Raw genomic sequence first — 16,105 nt, 5'->3', positions numbered from 1 at the left:
AGTTTCCCCCTGATGAGGTTTGTCAGCAGCACATCCACTGAGGTGGACTCTGTAACATCAGTCAGGATCTCAGTGTTGTGGAAGTCCAGAGGAAGTCGACACTCATCCAGACCGTCAAAGATGAACACAACCTGGAACTCTTCAAACCTGCAGATTCCTGCTTCTTTGGTTTCAGTAAAGAAGTGATGAACAAGTTCCACCAAGCTGTACTTTTTCTCTTTCACCACATTCAGCTCTCTGAAAGTGAATGGAAATGTGAAGTGTATGTCCTGGTTGGCTTTGTCTTCAGCCCAGTCCAGAGTGAACTTCTGTGTTAAGACTGTTTTCCCAATGCCAGCCACTCCCTTTGTCATCACTGTTCTGATTGGTTCATCTCTTCCAGGTGAGGCTTTAAAGAGATCTTCTTGTCTGATTGTTGTTTCTGGTCTGTCTGGTTTCCTGGATGCTGTTTCAATCTGTCTAACCTCATGTTCATCATTGACCTCTGCAGTCCCTCCCTCTGTGATGTAGAGCGGTGTGTAGATCTGATTCAGAAGGGTTGGGTTTCCTGCTTTAGCGATCCCCTCAAACACACACTGGAACTTCTTCTCCAGGTTAGACTTGAGTTTACGTTGACACTTTGCAGCACAAGCTCCTGAATGAACAAACAACAAATGAAATCAGTGATTGGATCCTACAGAAAGTCTAGAAATCTGAACATGTAAGTGTGTCTGTGTAGTTTTTCGTCCTCCATCAGTTTTATTCAGCTCATCAGTGGAGGACAAACAGCCTCTGATCTGATGCAGATGTGTGCAGCATATTTACAGCAGAGTTTGAAATATAAACCTCTCCCATGTTGCCTCCATTTCCTCTCCATCATGTTAAATCTGTTAAAATCCTCTTACTGCTCTGCAGACGCTCAGCCAGCTCCTCCTGCTTCATTCTCCTCAGGAAGTGCACTGTGATCTTCAGAAATGCCTCTCTGCTGCTCCTCCTCTGCTCTTCCTCCTCACCGTCCAACACCTCCTCATCCTCACTCTGACTCTCTAAGCATTCTGGGTCATCTGGACTCAGACCCCTCTGGACTCTCTTCAGCTCGTTCTTCACAAAAGTGACGATGTTCTCCTCCAGCAGCTGGAACAGAAAGATAAAGTGAACATTTCATTTAAACTGGTGGAACACAACATGTGATTCATGTGTCAGTCTGAAGGCCTGCTGGTCTAAACAAAGCAGCATGGACACTGTTAGGACCTGAATGCTACTTTACTATTTCATCTGTGGTTGATGGAGTTAATAGTAAAAGGTGTGTTTGTACATGTACACACCATAAATATGGAGTCCAGCTGTGTTTGATGCTGCTGTGCAGACTGATCACTGGGAACCTCTGAGCTCTGCTGCTGAACTCTGTGGAGAAAACTTCACGTTTAAGGACATTTAACGACTCAAATCTGCACTCAGCTTATTAAAGATGTTCTGTCATGATGACTCAATTAACTCCTGTAAATGCTGCTCTGATTACTGGATGTCATATTCTTACGTTCCATCAGCAGGTTGTCCATCTTTAAACACAGGAGGACCCATAGACCGGTCACTCTTCATGGACACACAGCTGGGTTCAGGAGAGTCTGCTCTCTGCTGCTGCATCCTGATACTAATAAAACAGACAAAAGCATGAAGTTAAAACCAAAGAAATGAAGGATTAATCATCAGTTTAAATGTCAGATTAAATAGAGATGTTTCAGAACACAGTGACTGATGAGTTCATATTGCTGCAGTGATGAAAAGAGGATGGCAGTGACTTGGTCATGAGTCAACAGAAGAAGAAGGAAGTGAGGATGTTCCACAGCAGTTCTATGGCTCAGTAACAATCTGTGTTAACCTCAATAACTAAAGATGGAAATATAAACATCCCAGTTCACCTTCAGATGGATGAACACAGCATCAAGCAACTTTTACTCTGTACAGACTCTGTTAGAGCAGCTACAAGGTGATCCAACCATCTTTTTAAAGACTGGCCCTGGTGCTTTATGTGTTTTCACAGATGTTGTGGCTTCAGCTTCCTCTTATTGTGTAACGCTGTCATCCATCAAATGTTTAGTATCTTCTTTTAATAATCTTCTGTCCATTTCCCAGCTCATCCAGACAGATCCTGATAACAACTTTCAATCATTTTCTGATGTGAATGGGATCATTGATCATATTGTTCTCCTGATCTATGAGAGAAAAAAGGAAAAATCCCTTTTTCTTAATTTCTTCCTTCTTGTTTTACAATGGAGTTGGGATCAGGTGGATTAAATAAAGTGAAAGAGAAGAAAATCAAGCCACAGAGGTGTTACATGTCAGTGTTGTCCTGCAGAGGGCAGCAAACACCTGCCAACACTGAGTCAGAAGCTCTGTGAGAGAGGAAGATGAGTCTTTCTGAGATGAAGATGTTCCTGTTACACTGAACAATAATCAGCTGTCCAATCACAGCTTGGAGGCAGATGGGAAGTCAAACATGACACACATATACACACATCCTCTCAGAAAATGGTTAAATTTAAACCAATAGTTTAGATTGATGGGCACATTGTGTGAATCACGGACATATTGCAAGTCATTTAGTTCCATATTTTTAAAGACTGGCCTTGTCTTTTATGTGTTTTCACAGATGCTCTGATTACTGGATGTTAAATTATTATCTTTCATCAGCAGGTTGTGATGCTGCACCCATCCACCTGATGCAGCACCCATCCACCTGATGCTGCACCCATCCACCTGATGCTGCACCCATCCACCTGTCAATCTCACGCTCCATCTTACTCTCACTGTGAACAAGACCCCCACATACTTAAACTCCTCCACTTGGGGCAGCACCCTCCCCCCTCCCCCAACCCTGAGGGGGCAGTCCACCTAGTTCCTGCAGAGCACCATGGCCTCAGATTTGGAGGTGCTGACTCTAATCCTGACCACTTCACTCAGCTGCAAACCGTCCCAGAGCCTGTTGGAGGACTTCACCTGTAGAGTCCAACAGAACAACATCAACCGTAAACAGCAGAGAGGAGATTCTGAGGTTCCCAAACTGGACTCTCTCCTCTCCCTGGCTGCACCATGAGACTCTGTCCATGAAGACCACAAACAGGATCAGAGACCAGGGACAGCCCTGATGGAGCCCAACACCCACTGAGACCAGGTCTGACTTACTGCAGAGAATGTGAACACAGCTCCCACAGCGGTTGTAATCATTTTTAAATCCTTACCTTCCATCAGCAGGTTGTCCATCTTTAAACTTAAGAGGAGGATGATCCATAGAGTCGTCACTCTTCATGGACACACAGCTGGGTTCAGGAGAGTCTGCTCTCTGCTGCTGCATCCTGATATGAATAAAGAAGTAAAAAAAGCATGTAGTTAACACCAAAGAACTGCTGCCCAGCTTCACTGAGTCTCTGCTGCCCAGCTTCACTGAGTCTCTGCTGTCTCCACAGACACCCAGCCAGCTCATGTCTCTTGGTCTCCTTTCTACGTGGTTTTGTTGACACCTTGGTCTCCAAAGTTTCTGTCCTGAGCAGCTCTTTCAGCCTCCAGAGTGGTCCTGTTCATCTGTCCTGCCTTCTTTTTCCTCTTTGTTTTCTCCCTCCTGACCAGCCTGGAGGGACATTTGGGAGCTGTCCCTTGAGGGGTGATTGTCATGATTCCTGTTTAAGCTCTGTTTGTGTTGTCCTGTCTGTTTCTGTCCCTGCCTTCAGTTTCAAACCCACCTGCTCACCTGCTGCCACTGTGTAATTCCCTCATCAGCTCCTCACTACATATACTGCTCTCACTCATTTTCTTTCATTCTAGACACTAGATTGTGATGTTGTTCCTGTCTGTTCCTGTTCCTCTTGTTACCTGTTCCTGCTGGTTTCAACCTTATTTGAACTGCTTTCCCTTTATGGTCTGTAAGCCTGTCTGTTGGTTTCTGAGCATTGAAGCTGTTTCCATTTAACCTGTCTGTGGTGTTTGTGCCTGGTTCACCTGCTCTGCCCCACATAACACAGGAGGTTTATTCAGCCCAAACAGCCAACCAACCAACCATTTTTAAATTCTTACTTTCCATCAGCAGGTTGTCCATCTTTAAACTTAACGAGACCACCCTTAGACTGGTCACTCTTCATGGACACACAGCTGGGTTCAGGAGAGTCTGCTCTCTGCTGCTGCATCCTGATATGAATAAAGAAGTGAAAAAATCATGTAGTTAACACCAAACAACTGCTACTCAGTGCCTCCACAGATACTCAACCAGACCAGAAGGGATATATAATCCCTCCAGCGTTTTCTGGGTCTCCTCCCAGTTGGATGTGCCTGGAACTCCTCTAAAGGGGGGAGTCCAGGAGGATCCTGACCAGGACCCCAAACCACCTCAGCTGGCTCCTTTCCATGTGAAGGAGCAGGAGCTCTACTCCTAGCCTCCCCCGGATGTCTGAACTCCTGACCCGATCTCTAAGGCTGAGCCCAGACACTCTCTGCTTGGATCCAGCATCTCATTTTTTGGGTCATTACCCAAAGCTGGTGAGCATAGGTGAGGGTTGGGACGTAGACTGACTGCTGAACTGAGAGCTTCACCTTCAGGCTCAGCTGCACCCATCCACCTGATGCTGCACCCATCCACCTGATGCAGCATCCATCCACCTGATGCTGCACCCATCAACCTGTCAATCTCACGCTCCATCTTACCCTCACTGTGAACAAGACCCCCACATACTTAAACTCCTCCACTTGGGGCAGCACCCTCCCCCCTCCCCCAACCCTGAGGGGGCAGTCCACCTAGTTCCTGCAGAGCACCATGGCCTCAGATTTGGAGGTGCTGACTCTAATCCTGACCACTTCACTCAGCTGCAAACCGTCCCAGAGCCTGTTGGAGGACTTCAGCTGTAGAGTCCAACAGAACAACATCAACCGTAAACAGCAGAGAGGAGATTCTGAGGTTCCCAAACTGGACTCTCTCCTCTCCCTGGCTGCACCTTGAGACTCTGTCCATGAAGATCACAAACAGGATCAGAGACCAGGGACAGCCCTGATGGAGCCCAACACCCACTGAGACCAGGTCTGACTTACTGCAGAGAATGTGAACACAGCTCTCACAGCGGTTGTAATGATTTTTAAATCCTTACCTTCCATCAGTAGGTTGTCCATCTTTAAACTTAACGAGACCACCCTTAGACCAGTCACTCTTCATGGACACACAGCTGGGTTCAGGTGAGTCTGCTCTCTGCTGCTGCATCCTGATATGAATAAAGAAGTGAAAAAAGCATGTAGTTAACACCAAAGAACTGCTGCTCAGTGCCTCCACAGACACTCAACCAGGCCAGAAGGGATATATAATCCCTCCAGCGTTTTCTGGGTCTCGTCCCAGTTGGACGTGCCTGGAACTCCTCTAAATGTGGGAGTCCAGGAGGAACCTGCCCAGGAGCCCAAACCACCTCAGTTGGCTCCTTTCCATGTGAAGGAGCAGCAGCTCTACCCCTAGCCTCCCCCGGATGTCTGAACTCCTGACCCGATCTCTAAGGCTGAGCCCAGACACTCTCTGCTTGGATCCAGCATCTCATTGTTTGGGTCACTACCCAAAGCTGGTGAGCAGAGGTGAGGGTTGGGACGTAGACTGACTGCTAAACTGAGAGCTTCACCTTCAGGCTCAGCTCTTGCAACACCCATCCATCTGATGCTGCACCCATCCACCTGATGCTGCACCCATCCACCTGATGCTGCACCCATCCACCTGATGCTGCACCCATCCACCTGTCAATCTCACGCTCCATCTTACCCTCACTGTGAACAAGACCCCCAAATACTTAAACTCCTCCACTTGGGGCAGCAACCTCCCCCCTCCCCCCAACCCTGAGGGGGCAGTCCACCTAGTTCCAGCAGAGCACCATGGCCTCAGATTTAGAGGTGCTGACTCTAATTCTGACCACTTCACATTCAGCTGTAAAGCCATTACAGAGCCTGTTGGAGGACTTCACCTGTAGAGTCCAACAGAACAACATCAACCGTAAACAGCAGAGAGGAGATTCTGAGGTCCCCAAACTGGACTCTCTCCTCCCCCAGGCTGCACGTTGACACTCTGTCCATGAAGATCACAAACAGGATCAGAGACCAGGGACAGCCCTGATGGAGCCCAACACCCACTGAGAGCAGTTCTGACTTACTGCAGAGAATGTGAACACAGCTCTCACAGCGGTTGTATAGGGACCCAATGGCTCGCAGCAGAGACCCTGGTACCCCAAACTCAAACACCCACAACACCTCCCAGAAGTGGGGGGGCAACCATTTTTAAATTCTTACCTTCCATCAGCAGGTTGTCCATCTTTAAACTGAACAAGACCACCCTTAGATCGGTCACTCTTCATGGACACACAGCTGGGTTCAGGAGAGTCTGCTCTCTGCTGCTGCATCCTGATACAAACAAACAACAAATCAAAGAGATTAAAAAGATGAATTTTGAGCAAACTGTCAGCAGCTGAAGTTTTAGAAGCAGAATGAAAATCAGTAAGAAGACAGTGGATGAGAAACGTTCTCCTGTTCATCAAAATGTCATCTGATGAAAGATGCTGTCTCATCTTAGTTGATTAGTTGACTAATCAGTGGTTGAGCTCTTTGTTAACTCACAAAGTTAGTAGTTCATTCTGACTTATTGTGACTTATTATTCAGTAGTTGAGTGTCAGATGTGACAGTGAGTGTGAATAATGATGGTGGAGTGATGTGAGTGGAGAACAGTGATGGACAGTTAGAGATCCTCATCTCACCTCTGAGCTTTGGTCAGGCTGTCATGTTCCCCACACAGAGAGCTTTTAGAGGGAGGGACTCCCTCCTCTCTGTCCTCACACTGATCCATAGCAGAGAAACAGCTGCTGGGAGAGCTGCACTCACTCACTACAACATGGAAGATGTTCAGCTGCTCAGTTCACATCCAGTCACAGAGACTTTGGAGCTTCAGCTGTGGAGGAAACACAGAGAGAGAAGATGCTGCTGATTCTCCTTCATCAGTCCATCTGATGTGAGGCTGCTGTCACTTCATCATCACTTCACTGTCAAAGTCTACAAACATCAAATGTGCTTCTACTGACAGCTGGAGGAGGGACCACACCACCATCATCCACACAAACAGCCAGGAGACAAACATCTGACAGGCTGCTACTCAACATCAGCAAAACCAATCAGCTGATAGATTTTAGGAGACGGGAGGTGAAGACACATGAGTGTGTCTACATGAAAGGAGCTGAGGTGGAACAGGTGAACAGCGTCAGGTTCCTGCATCACTGACTCTCTACTGTTCTCTCTACTGTTCTCTGATGCTTTGAACATCAGCTGTTTCTATTATTTAGTCCACCCTCATTGATAGAAATGGACTAAATATGAGAAACAGCTCTCAGTAGAACAATATCATTCAACAGCAGCACAAAGTGCAGCCTCCAAAGTGAGCAACAAGCTGAATGAACACAAAGTGAACATTAAAGCTTGATGAAGGAGGATTTACTGCAGGACTGTTGGATCACACTGCAGCAGCTGGACCTCACAAACTGACTCTAACTGCTTTATATCACTTCTCTCATTCTAATGAAATGTGTTTGTGTCTCAGCTGCATTTCACTGTACAGTCCTGGATTGTGTGATGACAGTAAAGCTGAAGCAGCAGACTGACTTTATTCAGAGTTTCCTCAGAAGTGAAATGAGTCACATGACTCCCTCTCTCCTCCACCTTGTTACCCTGCTGCTGCTCTCTGACTCTGTTCATTCTCTACTAATCTAATGACATCAGAGTAATGACATCTGTACCTGTGTAACACCACACTATTTCACTGGACAGGAATCTAATCCAACATCATTTCTCACCTGTCTTTTTCTCTCTGAACAATAAATGAAGTTCAAGCTGTCAGAGGAAAACCTCCATTAACATGATGATACATTTAACATCTGCTCCCTGTATACTCTGTAGTATAGACTACTCCATAGTATACAGTATATAGACTACTATATAGTACACAACTGAGTATTTATAATATTATTATAGAAAGACCAAACTGACAAAATGGCGGACTGAGAGAAAAAGTCTGTCTGAGTTTGTTCTGGATCAAAGTTGATTCACACTCAGTCCTGGACTAATCAGAGTCAGCTGTTAACTGAGCTGAGCTCCTCTCAACACTAACAGCAGCTTCACTTTCTGCTCTTTACACTTTTTACTGTCAAATAACTGAAAACTGTCACTTACCCGAGCTTCACACGGAGAAAATATCTGCGCCACAGTAAAAAGTCCAAAGGTTAAAGTATGAACCAGGAAATAAGCAGAGATAATAAAAACAGGTGCAGTAGAGATAAAAACACACTTCTGTCTGTGAGGATGTTGAATCTAAAAGCTACAACAGTTCAACTAGTTTCTAAATCCTGGAAATGAGTTCAGCAGGCTTCATATTATTACTACTAACGGTACAGGAAGAAGTACTCTGATACTTTACTTTGTCTTCTTGAAGCTGAACATAAACTTGTCATAGACGAGCAAAGTCAGGTTGAAGAGTTACTGCAGTATTATAGTGATGTAGTATGCAGTATTACAGTAAAAGTACTGCAGTATTATAGTGATGTAGTATGCAGTATTACAGTAAAAGTACTGCAGTATTATAGTGATGTAGTATGCAGTATTACAGTAAAAGTACTGCAGTATTATGAGTGATGTAGTATGCAGTATTACAGTAAAAGTACTGCAGTATTATAGTGATGTAGTATGCAGTATTACAGTAAAAGTACTGCAGTATTATGACTGATGTAGTATGCAGTATTACAGTAAAAGTACTGCAGTATTATGAGTGATGTAGTATGCAGTATTACAGTAAAAGTACTACAGTATTATAGTGATGTAGTATGCAGTATTATAGTGATGTAGTATGCAGTATTACAGTAAAAGTACTGCAGTATTATGACTGATGTAGTATGCAGTATTACAGTAAAAGTACTGCAGTATTATGAGTGATGTAGTATGCAGTATTACAGTAAAAGTACTACAGTATTATGAGTGATGTAGTATGCAGTATTATAGTGATGTAGTATGCAGTATTACAGTAAAAGTACTGCAGTATTATAGTGATGTAGTATGCAGTATTACAGTAAAAGTACTGCAGTATTATAGTGATGTAGTATGCAGTATTACAGTAAAAGTACTGCAGCATCTTCTATGAGAAAACTTATATTTCTAGTAAAGAGGAAATATAAGTGAAATATAACTTGTGAACAGATTTGAGGCTCATTTCTGGAATTTGTGGAGGAGTAAAATGTGACTGTGTCTTTCTAATCTAGTGCTATTATTATTCTAATGATCATAGTTTGATCAGATTATAGAAGGTGAAATATCCTCATGTGTACGTGTTGGTTATTTTATTATTATCTCTTTCTTTATGTTTTATTGTGTCTTCCATCTTCTCTGTCTCATGATGAGGAACAGTCTGCTGCAAACCTGCTTAAAGCTAAACCTTCCTTAACCCTCCTTCCTTCCTTCCTTCTTCCCTTCCTTCCTCCCTTCCTTCCTTGACTCGAGGACAACAGGAGGGTTAAATTCTCTTTAAAGTAGCTTCAAGGACCTAAATGTGATTGTTAAAGACGATAGAAACAGGAGCTCAGTTGTCGGGGGGAACCCCAATGATGATTACGACGGATGGTTTTTCGTGTCCCTTGCCCGGACGCGGGTCACCGAGCACCCCCCCCGGAGCCAGGCCTGGGGGTGGGGCTCGGGGGCGAGCGCCTGGTGGCCGGGTCTTCGCCCATGGGCCCGAATAAGGGACATGGGACCCCACTCCCACAAACCCACCACCAGTGGGAGGGGCCAAAGGGGTCGGGTGCAGTGTGAGCTGGGCGGCAGCCGAAGGCGGGGACCTTGGCGGTCCGACCCTCGGCTGCAGAAGCTAGCTCTAGGGACGTGGAGCGTCACCTCTCTGGTGGGGAAGGAGCCTGAGCTGGTGCGTGAGGTTGAGAAGTTCCGGCTAGATATAGTCGGCCTCACCTCGACGCACAGCAAGGGCTCTGGAACCAGTCTCCTCGAGAGGGGTTGGACTCTCGTCCACTCTGGAGTTGCCACTGGTGAGAGGCGCCGGGCAATACTTATTGCCCCCCGGCTTGGTGCCTGTATGTTGGAGTTTACCCCGGTAGACGAGAGGGTAGCCTCCCTCCGCCTTCGGGTGGGGGGACGGATTCTGTTGTTTGTGCCTATGGTCCAAGCAGCAGCTCAGAGTATCCACCCTTCTTGGACTCCTTGGAGGGGGTGCTGGAGAGTCTCCCTCTGGGGATTCCCTCGTTCTGCTGGGGGACTTTAACGCTCACGTTGGTAGCGACAGTGAGACCTGGTGTGATTGGGAGGAACGGCCCCCCCGATCTGAACACAAGCGGTGTTCTGTTATTGGACTTCTGTGCTCGTCACAGGTTGTCCGTAACGAACACCATGTTCAAGCATAAGAGTGTCCATATGTGCACTTGGCACCAGGACACCCTAGGCCGCAGTTCCATGATTGACTTTGTAGTCGTGTCGTCGGACTTGCAGCAGCATGTCTTGGACACTCGGCTGAAGAGAGGGGCGGAGCTGTCAACTGATCACCACCTAGTGGTGAGTTGGCTCCGATGGTGGGGGAGGATGCAGGTCAGATCTGGCAGACCCAAACGTATTGTGAGGGTCTGCTGAGAACGTTTGGCAGAGTCTCCTGTCAGAGAGAGTTTCAACTCCCACGTCCGGGAGAGCTTCGACCACGTACCGGGGGAGGTGGGGGACATTGCGTCCGAGTGGGCCATGTTCCGTGCTTCCATTGTTAAGGTGGCCAACCAGAGCTGTGGCTGTAAGGTGGTCGATGCCTGTCGGGCCGGCAATCCCCGAACCCACTGGTGGACACTGCCGGTGAGGGATGCCGTCAAGCTGAAGAAGGAGTCCTATAGGGCTTTTTTGGCCTGTAGGACTCCGGAGGCAGCAGACAGGTACCGGCAGACCAAGCGGAGCGCAGCTAGGGCGGTCGCTGAGGCAAAAAGTTCGGCAAGCCCATGGAAAAAGACTTCCGGACGGCTTCGAAGAGATTCTGGACCACCATCCGGCGTCTCAGGAGGGGGAAGCAGTGCACCGTCAACACTGTGTATTGGGGGGGGGGGGGGCTGCTGACCTCGACTCAGGACGTTGTGGATCGGTGGAAGGAATACTTCGAAGACCTCCTCAATCCCACCGACACGCCTGCTGGTATGGAAGCAGGGCCGGGGGACTCGGGTGTGGGCTCTCCTATCTCTGGGGCTGAGGTTGCCGAGGTGGTCAAAAAGCTCCTCGGTGGCAGGGCCCCGGGGCTGGATGAGATCCGCCCCGAGTTCCTCAAGGCCCTGGCTGTTGTGGGGCTGTCATGGTTGACACGACTCTGCAGCATCGCGTGGACATCGGGGGCAGTGCCTCTGGATGGGCAGACTGGGGTGGTGGTCCCTCTTTTTAAGAAGGGGGACCAGAGGGTGTGTTCCAATTACAGGTGAATCACACTCCTCAGCCTCCCTGGTAAGGTCTATTCGGGGGTGCTGGAGAGGAGGGTCCTTCGGATAGTCGAACCTCGGATTCAGGAGGAGCAGTGTGGTTTTTCGTCCAGGCCGTGGACCAGCTCTACACCCTCTGCAGGATCCTTGAGGGTGCAGGAGTTTGCCCAACCAGTCCACATGTGTTTTGTGGACTTGGAGAAGGCATTCGACCGTGTCCCTCGGAGAATCCTGTGGGGGGTTCTCTGGGAATACGGGGTATCGGACTCCCTGATAAGGGCCGTCTGTTCCCTGTATGACCGGTGTCAGAGCTTGGTCCGCATTGCCGGTAATAAGTGGGACTTGTTTCCAGTGAGGGTTGGACTCCGCCAGGGTTGCCACTTGTCACCGATCCTGTTCATAATTTTTATGGACAGGATTTTTAGGCGCAGCCAGAGTGTGGAGGGGGTCCGATTTGGTGACCTCAGGATCGGGTCACCGCTTTTTGCAGATGATGTGGTCCTGTTGGCTTCATCAGACCGTGACCTCCAACTCTCACTGGATCGGTTCGCAGCCGAGTGTGAAGCTGCCGGGATGAGAATCAGCACCTCCAAATCCGAGTCCATGGTCCTCAACCGGAAAAGGGCGGAGTGCACTCTCCAGGTCGGGGATGAGATCCTGCCCCAAGTGGAGGAGTTCAAGTACCTCGTGGTCTTGTTCACGAGTGAGGGAAGGATGGAGCGTGAGATCGACAGGCGGATCGGTGCGGCGTCATTAGCATCTGTGTGGCTAATGTTAGCATAGTTAATAATAGTTATAGTAATAATAATATCAATAGTTAATAACAGGACAGTTATCATGCTGGGTTCATTAATTCACTTTATTAAAGACTGATCTTTAGATGATCTCACAACACTGGAACAGTAGCGAACATCTTTTCATGTTTCGTTAAATGAAATGAAACCAGTTAAACATCTTACTGACATTATTCCACTTTTACATTCGGGGACAAAATCAAAAAAAAGTTCTACAGTTTCATTCTCAGGATGTCAGATATTCTTTTTCAGGGTATAAAATTCTCAACATTTATGGTTTAATATCTTTAAAATATGTCATTAATATGTAATATGTTGTAATGTACAAAAATAGTAGATGACAGAAGAGTCTCGTCAGCTGTTCATCAGGCTGTTTAACGTTAGCTAGCGGAGGCGTCGCTCTTGTTGCTATGGTAACCTGTAATTGAAGGAAGCGTGTTTGGACCCTGTGGAGCTCCAGCAGGAAACAAGAGACTCCATTAAAGTTTGATTTATTTCTGATGGTTCAACTTTAACCTCCTGCCTCCTCATATGGAGACGACATTAAACTTCACTCTGCTGAACTTTGACCTGCTGTCCTCGTTCATAAACACCTCTGTGTGCCACCTAGTGGTCAAAAAAGCACATTACACATTAATCAGTGTAGGAACCAGATGGCTTCTTGGCCAAATCAATCAGCTGATCTCAGATAAAAGTGGAGCAGGAACAAAACCTGTTTAATAATGTTTATTTATATTTAATAATGTTTATTTATATGAATTTGACTCATTTTAGCAACAAGCTACGACACTGCTAATCAGGACATTTGAGGACGTTGGGATTTTATTATCATTGGTGTAAATGTGAGGAAATAAATAGTTTTATACACTGATGAATTAATTGTGTTACAGTAAAATAATCATTGGATCCTGACAGTAACAACAGCAGAGTCAACTGAGACTAATCAATGAATCATGTAGAAGGAAAAATAACTGAGTGTTTGAGTCTGAGACAGATCTGCTTCACAGTGCAGAGTGTGTGTGATGTTTGATTTCAGCAGCTGATCTTGAGTCAGCAGAGTTTCTGTCCACAGGAGAGACTCTCCCTCCTACAGAGGAGGCAGAGAGACTCTACCTCCTACAGGAGAACCAGATAGACTCTCCCTCCTACAGAGGAACCAGAGAGACTCTCCCTCCTACAGAGGACACAGAGAGACTCTCCCTCCTACAGAGGACACAGAGAGACTCTCCCTCCTACAGAGGACACAGAGAGACTCTGCCTCCTACAGAGGAACCAGAGAGACTCTCCCTCCTACAGAGGAACCAGAGAGACTCTCCCTCCTACAGAGGACACAGAGAGACTGACCCAGACCAGTAGAGCCCAAACCCAGCATACAGAGGTTCAGTGAATGTGGTGTTGAAGGTGTGGAGGTGGATCAGTGTGTCAGAGGAGACTCTGTAGAAGGCCAGAGTGCCAGCAGGACAGTCCACATAAACTGCTACTCTATTAGAGACAGAGGAGGAGGAGGAGGAGGAGGAGGAGGAGGAGGAGATGGATGTTTCTATCTTATTGTGACAGACAGAGTAACCATCATCAGAGCAGATCAGACTCCAGGACTGATCATTATATCCAAACTCACATTCATCACTGCCTCCTCTCCTGCTGATTCTTCTGTAACTCACTGATATATAAATGCTTCTTCTCCACTCGACCTCCCAGTAACAGCGACCAGTCAGAACATTTCTACTCAGCAACTGAGGATAGTAATCAAATCTGTCTGGATGATCAGGATATGACTGATACTGCACATATGTCACCTTCCTGTTGTTGTCAGACAGTTTGACTTTTTTGTTCACTGTGTTTGGATCCAGTTCCAGTTCACAGGCATCTGATGGAGAGAACGAGACACAATACAGCTGCAGTTTATCATCTGTTGATAAACTGACTCCTTATTCCAACAAGAGGACATTTCTGTTTCATGGATTCATTGGTTCAAGATAAATGTCAGTTTAGGCCACGCCCATTTCTGACTAAACACATTTTCCATCATTTTGAACTTTTTTCACTTCTTTTACACATTTCATCCAGTTTTTATCAAAGTTCTCATGAATCAAACTGAAAACACACTCACACTTCCTCACACCAGGTTTCAGTCTCTGCGGTCCACCATGGTCCATCCTGGAGGAAGAGACAAAGACACAATCAGCTTCATGCACCTGTCTGTCCGTACCTGAGAGTGTCCATCTGTCTGTCCATACCTGAGAGTTTCCAGTCTCCAGTGTGGATCCTCCAGTCCAGCAGACAGAAGCTTCTCTCCTGAGTCTCCTGGATGATTATAGCTCAGGTCCAGCTCTCTCAGATGGGAGGGGTTGCAGCTCAGAGCTGAGGCCAGAGAAGCACAGCCTTCCTCTGTGATCAGACATCCTGACAGACTGAACACACACAACAGTTCATCTAATGAGCTTAAAAACATTCTCAACTCAATAAACAGGAGTTTGTCCTTCAGGCCTTTATGTTCACACTCAGCGCCCCCTGCTGTATGTTTAGGTTAGTAGGAGAGGGTTAGGATTACCACCTGTTGCTGCTGGAGGCTGAATTACTGAAGCTCAGAGTTTAATCTAATGCCATTCAGTTTTTACTTTGGCAGAAGAAATGTCTTTAAAGTTAAATTTTGTTTGACAACATTTCTAAAGACACTAAGAAGATTTAATAGAAATGTAATGATGCTTACTGTATGCACATTGAGTCTTCATTACAGATTAAATGATAGAAACACATTCTGAATCACATGTTGGTGAGAAAGGAATTGTACTTAGTGTATACTTGATATTACACAGAGGAGGGAAGTAACAAAGTATCTGTAATTTACATCTGAACACAAATATCTGGACTTTCTAATCTTCACATTGTCAAACAGGCTGGTTCCTTGTTTCAGCCTCAGTGACTTTATATAAAGAAGACATGACATGTAAATAAACGATAGAAAACATCTTTTTCTTTTTCTTTTGGTGTGTTTGCTCATTTAACTTTAGTACAGAATGGGAGGACTTTTGCATGAAAATGTTTTTAGTGTAAGAACTCTTCATGTAAACTAGAAACTGGGGAAAACAAAATATTACTTTATATACATGATCATGAAAAATGACCTGAGAGTTTCCAGTCCGCAGTGTGGACTCATCAGTCCAGCAGAAAGCTGCTTCACTCCTGAATCCTGCAGGTCGTTGTTACTCAGGTCCAGATCTCTCAGACTAGAGGACTGGCAGCTGAGAACTGAGGACAGAGCTGCACAGCTTCTCTCTGAGAGGTAACAGTCACTCAACCTGGAGAAGAATCAGCAGAACAAAAGAAAACTATTGTAAATATTAATTGAGCAAAGATTAATCTGGATAGTTCTGTGTGCACCTACAGAGCTTTGTTGGAGGCTTTGACCACTGGCAGCAGCCTCAGAAGAGCCTCCTCTGAAGCAGAGTATTTCTTCAGGTCAAACACGTCCAGATCTTCTTCTGATGACAGTAAGATGAAAACCAGAGCTGACCACTGAGCAGGAGACAGTTTATCTGTGGAGAGACTTCCTGATCTCAGGGACTGTTGGATCTCCTCCACTAGAGAACGATCATTCAGTTCATTCAGACAGTGGAACAGATTGATGCTTCTCTCTGCAGACACATTCGCACTGATCTTCTTCTTGATGTACTCAACTGTTTCCTGATTGGTCTGTGAGCTGCTTCCTGTCTGTGTCAGCAGACCTCGTAGGAGAGTCTGATTGGTCTGCAGTGAAAGACCCAGGAGGAAACGGAGGAACAAGTCCAGGTGTCCATTTGGACTCTTTAAGGCCTCGTCCACAGCACTCTGGTAGAAACGTG

The 16,105-nt window shown here is 46.3% G+C and overlaps 1 protein-coding gene across 1 annotated transcript in view; it reads right to left on the bottom strand.

The window, feature by feature from the left end:
• The window catches only part of LOC128377823 (NACHT, LRR and PYD domains-containing protein 12-like), a 419,396-nt gene that overhangs the window by 38,571 nt on the left and 364,720 nt on the right, over nt 1-16,105 (bottom strand). The window contains exons 5-7 of the mRNA XM_053337597.1: nt 15,389-15,562; nt 14,501-14,674; nt 14,374-14,420 (exon numbers count right to left, since the gene is read on the bottom strand). Of these exons, the coding sequence (XP_053193572.1) occupies nt 14,374-14,420; nt 14,501-14,674; nt 15,389-15,562 (395 nt within the window). The remainder of the gene's footprint in view (nt 1-14,373; nt 14,421-14,500; nt 14,675-15,388; nt 15,563-16,105) is intronic.

The sequence above is a fragment of the Scomber japonicus genome, chromosome 2, assembly GCF_027409825.1.
Source record: "Scomber japonicus isolate fScoJap1 chromosome 2, fScoJap1.pri, whole genome shotgun sequence".
Classification (NCBI taxonomy): Eukaryota; Metazoa; Chordata; class Actinopteri; order Scombriformes; family Scombridae; genus Scomber; species Scomber japonicus.
The sequence above is the reverse complement of the archived record's forward strand: the minus strand, read 5'-3'. Positions and strand labels throughout refer to the sequence as shown.